The following is a 6,372-nucleotide window of genomic DNA, read 5'->3' on the forward strand; positions in this document are numbered from 1 at the left end:
CAGACAGACAGAGCTCATACTTTAAAAAAATGTTCTAAAAATCATTAAATTGACATTTGTCGGATATATAAAATTATGAGTGTTCACGATAGAAGACAATCAGAAAGTTACCATTTTTTTTAATTTATTTATACCAAATACTACATCGTCAAAAAACCACCTAGGTTGATATTTATTTGTAAATCCGTTTCTATTTATATTTATTCCGATAAAAAGCTTTTATTGAAAAAATCAGAATTATTTTTAATCTTCCTACATTTTATCGTCACTAAAGGCTCTCCGGTCGCATGTCACCAGTTATTCAAACAAACATTTATCTGTTTTTAAAATCAGTGGCAATAGTTCCGTTGAATCTAGAGGACTGTGGAAAATATGTGATTGAACTTCGTAATAATCAGAATCATTGTGTTAAATTTCATAGCCTTTTCATATAATTTTACTACACTACTAGCTCTTCATATTAATTACCACCTGTATTTATTTCAATTAGAAATGTACTAATAATATTTGACAGGTCTCATTTACTATTATTATAAAATAAATCAGATTTAAGTGGGATAAAAAGAGGCTTATGAGTCGTCAAACTAAGGATAATATTTTTTCAATTGTTATAAAAATATTTTGTAATAAAGTGTAATTTACCTTTCAAGGCTCTTGATATGTAATATATTTTAAGACCATACAATTATGAATCTTCCTCACTGGTTTTATCCAGTAAATATAGCTTCGATCCGCCGTTATTTTTATATGAATTATTTTTAAATGTCTAATATAACATTCATATGATTGGACGAAGCAATTTAACATGAAATAATTAAACATCGCTAATGGTTGACTTGGGGCAATTGGAGCAACTACATATTGTGTCATTTCAGACACAACCGTAAAGACTATACCAAGTCATGACCAAATAATGAACATTATCTATATGTATTTGACTAACTAATTAAAGTTAACGAAGATTATTTCTAAATCCAATTAAAATATAGAAGTTTTAGAAAGATGAAATTCACTCTCGGCGAATTTGGACTGAAGCATTGCGACCTGCCGACGATGTTTTCGAATGTCGCATTTTTCCTACGCCTCGTAACCATCAACATCCATAAGAACGATAGTAAACGTAAGTCGTGGTATATTGTTCAGACATCATATGAAAAAAACCTTTATGAAATAAAGTATAAATTTTAGTATAATACTAAAAAATCGGCGCTTAGAAGTGTTGTCTTCCAGAAAGCCTTTGCTAGAAGAACATAAATTAATAAAAATTACAATATTTATGTGTTACAATATAATAAATAGCAATTTATTTCAAATTATACTTAATTCACAACAAATCCTTAAAAATATTATTAATGGAAGAAATAGACTATTTGGAAGAACTGCTACCAAGACAGGAGGCCATAGAATGAATGTAAAAGAAAGTGCGTATAGGCAAGATGTTCTTCATATCAAACTGATCATGATCAAACTGTTCTCATACCGCTACCATTAAAAATAATTCGAGATGTTATAAGATGCGATGTTAACCAAACAAAAGCCACAAATATAATATAGATTATAACGTATTCTTTTTAATTTCCGCTATTCGTTTTTTGAAAATAGACCCGAAATAGATCGAATAAGTTCCGGATAAACAACAGTATTGTTTAATTAGAACTGATGTTGAAGTGTTGTGACTTGTAGTCTTGTATTTTTCTTATACATTTGAAAAAGCATAAGAAACTACAATACTTTAGTACCATAAGAACTAACTCTTTAACAACCGCCTTTCAATCCAGAATATTATTGTTCAAGGTATATCATTCGTGAGCTACATAGTGGTGATTGTAACTGCGGTCTGCTTTATCTACATATACATATTCTCCATGTTCTGGTTCGTCTTCATCCGCTGCAGGCAGACCGGTGACTTCACAGCGGCAGCTGTGGTCTTCTCGCTCGGAACTGTCAGCGAGACTTGCATCACAAAGTTTATATTCATGACAATTTACAAGTAATTCTAGTCTAAATAATGTTCTATTTATTGCAACGGTTCGGTTCGGACTAACTTGGATCGCAATGGAATCGGAAAAGTTTTGAAAACCGTTATAATCATTAGTAAAATTACTCTTTACTAAATTAAAATTAAGCACTAACGAGAACACCACTAAAATTTTTAGTCTGGTACAGTTTATTTGACATACATAAATATGGTCACATTCATTTGTTGATCCGTTGGTTCTGACATCTGAAAAGTTATTATCTTCAATTCTGATGACAATGCGCATCAGAGACCATACATTAATGATCATTTATTAACATAAGAATTAATAACATTAAATGCTTAAATATATACAAATGTGAACTAAAACTAGTTACTGTATAAATCTTGACCACGTGGAATGGGCATTTCCCCGTTGAATCGCAATTCCGATCCTCTGGGCAGAAAAGATTATTATAGATTATACAAATTTTATAATTTTTGGGGTCCTCATCCTTTTCAGATACAGTCATGTAACATTTCTGCTTAAAATATTTTTACTCTCTATTCTTTCTCTTAATCCAAAGTTAACTGCTTTTGACAAAACATTTGTATTTATTTTGTTTTTCAATAAAAGCAGATGTGCGATATGATAACTGTACAGCGAAAAATAACTAGCGCACAGTACAACAAACAATGCCATTCGTTGGTGTTGACATTTAAACTTTAAGTTCTATTATATAACTCATTATACAATGCCACACTTTAAAGACGACGGAAGGTTTGAAAATCCCCTTCAATATCTAATCTTACATTAAACAAGAGACATATTCGCGTGACAATTCTAGCCTTGCTTTCTTATCTCTATATTTAGATCTTGAACATATCAACTTGATTTATTTTATCCATCTATCATAACATTCTATTATTTTAGAAAAAGCGTGCAAGATATAGTCCAAAGATATCTGGAATGTGACAGGAAAGTTACACCAGGAAGTCGTTTGTATGACAATCTGCAAAAGAGTCTCCTTAAGATTAAAAAAAGAGTCATGCTGACGTGGACGTTCTTCGTAACACTTGCCATATCGTACGCTGCGCTGCCTTTAGTACTACCGGGAAGACATTTTCCAGAAGACTTGTTTGTTGTGTATGGTAAGATTTTCAACAATACGCCCAATTTTTTTAAGACATTTAAAGGCCAGCAACGCACCTGCAATACCCCCGTTGTTGCAGTGTCCATGGGTGGTGGTTACACTTTCCATCAGATGAGATTCCTACTCGTTTGCCCCCTCTAAAATAAAAAATAAAATATATATTAAGTGGTCATCTAATAGTTAACACTTATGCCCATATACATTGTTACTGTTGGAAATGGTTATTTTTATTTACGCCATAACGTGCAGTATTACTCTAATGATGATCGATAATTATTATTATCGATGTAGAAAGAGTATCCAATTTTGTAGACGGCTGAATATATTATACAATCGCTCTTGAATATATTTGTGGAGTTCAAATTGTCCAGATTCAAAGTATTGATATTTGGCGGTTGAATAACTGATGGGTTGAGTCGCCTTTATGCAAAACCATTTCAGTTAGGCGGAAGAGCTTTGAGCAAACCTAACCGCCCAAATTCAAAGTATTCATATTTGACGGTTCAATAACAGATCGGTCGTTGCCTTTGAGCAAAACTATCTAGGGTCAGGTTTATCAAAGCTTCCGCCTGTGATATTTTCTTGTAAGCTTCTCAATTCAAAATAAATATTTACACCATCTTCAATTGTGTAATTTTTAACTTGTAAATAAACAATTTTATAAATGGCAACATTTTTTAACAGGTCTGGAGCCCATGTTCGAAACTCCTAACTACGAAATCATACTGATCGCAGAATTATTAATAGTCTTGGTATGTAATTACACATTAGCAGATGTTAGTGCGTTTATTATAATAGTAATCGGATATATCGAAGCTCAGATGCTTGCGCTCAGCGGGGAAATACTGAGCGTTTGGGATGATGCTGAAAAACATTATAATGACACTGACCAATCAATATTGATGATTTCCAAGACACAAAAAGATTATTTGAGAACGAAGATTATCAATGAACACGTAGCAGATCATTTAAAACAAATTATAACTTTTCATACAACTAACATAAATCTTCTAAATGACTTCGAGAGACTATTCAGAGTTACCATGGCGGTTGAATTTGGTCTTATAATAATTGGTATAGTCGCGGTACTGCTGGGGCGAGTAGAAAATACTTTTATGGAACTACCTTACACATTCATTCAATTGTTCGTCAGTTGTTTAATCGGCCAAAAGATGATCAACGCAAGTAATGTTTTCGAGAATGCTGTATACAGTTGCAAATGGGAAAATTTCGATAATTCGAATATGAAAATTGTTTTGTTTATACTAAAAAATGCACAAAAACCGCTAAAGCTGACTGCCGGAGGATTGACCACGCTGGACTTCGTCTGTCTAATGTCCGTAGTCAAATCCACGTTCTCGTTCTATACGACACTGAAATCGACTGTTGACTGAAAGCAACCTCATAAACAACCTCTAATTTAATTCTTAAACCCAAAACAGCACGCAGAAGAAGTACATAAAGCAACTGTAAGGTTATGAAGAGAAAAGATTGATAAATATTTTTAAAAAAATGTCTAAATTGCCAAAACAACATGGACTCATGTTAAAATGATGAAGAAGACAACAAACAAATAAAAAAGTGATCGTCATACCATTCATCGCATATCTAATAATAATCATGAATTAGAAACAGCTAAATTATTATTATGGATAGTATTATGTTGAAATTTTGCAATAAAGTATAGTATATATGCACAGTTAAATATGAAATAAAATATTGTATAGCAAAATAATTATGTACCTGCTAGTTTAGTTGAATAAAAATATTTTGATGATGTTATTTGAAAAACAATTAATTTCAAATATTAAAAATATGTACATCAGTTTATTTTATTTCCTTGTCCTAAACATGATCCAAATATAATGTTGTCTTAAATTTTCGCGATTATTACACATTTAAATAAAACTAATTATAACGGATGAATCGCGTATATTAATTATTTTTAAAACATCCCGACGTTTCGAGCACTTTGCAGTGTTCGTGGTCACGGGTAGACTAAGATGACATTCGTCTATTTGAAGAACAAAGGAAATATTATTAACAACTACCGCCAACGATTTCTCAATTGATATCTTGAGTAACGTTCCGGTTGCACGCAGAAGGCACTAACTGTATCTTTAGGTCTTGCAGTCTGTTGGATTTGGGATTTCAAATTTTTAATAAGTGGATCCCAGGTGTTAGAAAGTCTCCAACCATCTTCTCTATTGAAGTTCGGATGTTTTTGAATTTCAATAGCCTCGCGTATCATTCTAGGAATGAATCTGTGTTCTCTAGCGAGGATCTGTGGTTTATCAAATCGGATAAAATGGTTAGGTTTATCCAGAGCATGTTCACAGACTGCAGACTTAGAAGAACGCCTATTTTTGACATCTCCTATATGTTCCTTGACCCTGGTACCGATACTTCTCTTTGTTTGGCCTATGTAAGATAAACCACACTCACATTCGAGTTTATATACTCCTGCAGTTTGTAAGGGAATATTACTCTTGATAGGTCTCAAGAACTGGCTCACTTTCTTATGAGGCTTGTACACGGTTTTAATTGAAGCTCGCTTCAAGATGTTGCCAATCCTGTCTGTAACTCCCTTCACATATGGTAGAAATGCAGGTTGTCGCTCAACTGTGGGTGGCTTGATACGGCTTCTGCGATGCTGGCGAGGCACGGGCAGCTTGTTCTGGTGGAGTGCAAGCTTGACCTGACGTAGCTCGTCCTCTAGGTGTTCAGCATCGCAGAGATGGTGGGCTCTCTGAAACAAAGATTTGCCAACGGTAGCTAACTGGCTAGGGTGGTGGTGCGAGTCACCATTGAGGTATTTGTTGGTGTGTGTGGGTTTCCTATAAACTGTGTGACTTAATGTATTGTCAGGATTCCTGACAATAAGGATGTCAAGGAAAGCTAAAGAATTATTTGCCTCTAATTCCATAGTAAATTGAATGTTATTGTTTATAGAATTAAGATGTACTAAAAATGCAGATGTCAGATCACTAGGTAATATTGTGAAAGTGTCATCTACGTACCGTTTGTAAAACCTAGGTGTTATAGGTCCGGAGCGAAGAGCCCTCTCCTCCAGGTCTTCCATGAACAAATCGGCGACCACGGGGGATACTGGAGAACCCATGGCTACCCCGTCAACTTGTACATAGAATTCATCATTCCACAATAAATAACCAGATGTGAGGCAGTGATGTAACAGCTCTGCATATTCAATAGGCATGTTGTGTGTCTGTAGCTTCCTCTTGACAATTTCGATGCAGTCTT

General features: G+C 33.9%; 1 protein-coding gene across 1 annotated transcript; it reads left to right on the plus strand.

The window, feature by feature from the left end:
* Positions 1–1,002: 1,002 nt before the first annotated feature.
* Positions 1,003–4,531, plus strand: LOC124537067. The gene is made up of 4 exons (XM_047113780.1): positions 1,003–1,120; positions 1,795–1,990; positions 2,892–3,109; positions 3,796–4,531. Exons 1-4 carry the CDS (start codon positions 1,003–1,005, stop codon positions 4,503–4,505), a joined length of 1,242 nt encoding a protein of 413 aa, XP_046969736.1. The 3' UTR covers positions 4,506–4,531.
* Positions 4,532–6,372: the final 1,841 nt, after the last annotated feature.

The sequence above is a fragment of the Vanessa cardui genome, chromosome 17 (assembly GCF_905220365.1).
Source record: "Vanessa cardui chromosome 17, ilVanCard2.1, whole genome shotgun sequence".
NCBI classification, from domain to species: Eukaryota; Metazoa; Arthropoda; class Insecta; order Lepidoptera; family Nymphalidae; genus Vanessa; species Vanessa cardui.

What these genes read in the sequence shown, in the direction of transcription:
- LOC124537067 (XM_047113780.1), top strand. Translation starts at nt 1,003, where the DNA reads ATGAAATTCACTCTCGGCGAATTTGGACTGAAGCATTGCGACCTGCCG. An exon ending in ATATTCATGACAATTTACAA is followed by an intron (nt 1,991 to 2,891) that starts GTAATTCTAGTC and finishes CTATTATTTTAG; the next exon opens with AAAAAGCGTGCAAGATATAG. An exon ending in AGACTTGTTTGTTGTGTATG is followed by an intron (nt 3,110 to 3,795) that starts GTAAGATTTTCA and finishes ATTTTTTAACAG; the next exon opens with GTCTGGAGCCCATGTTCGAA.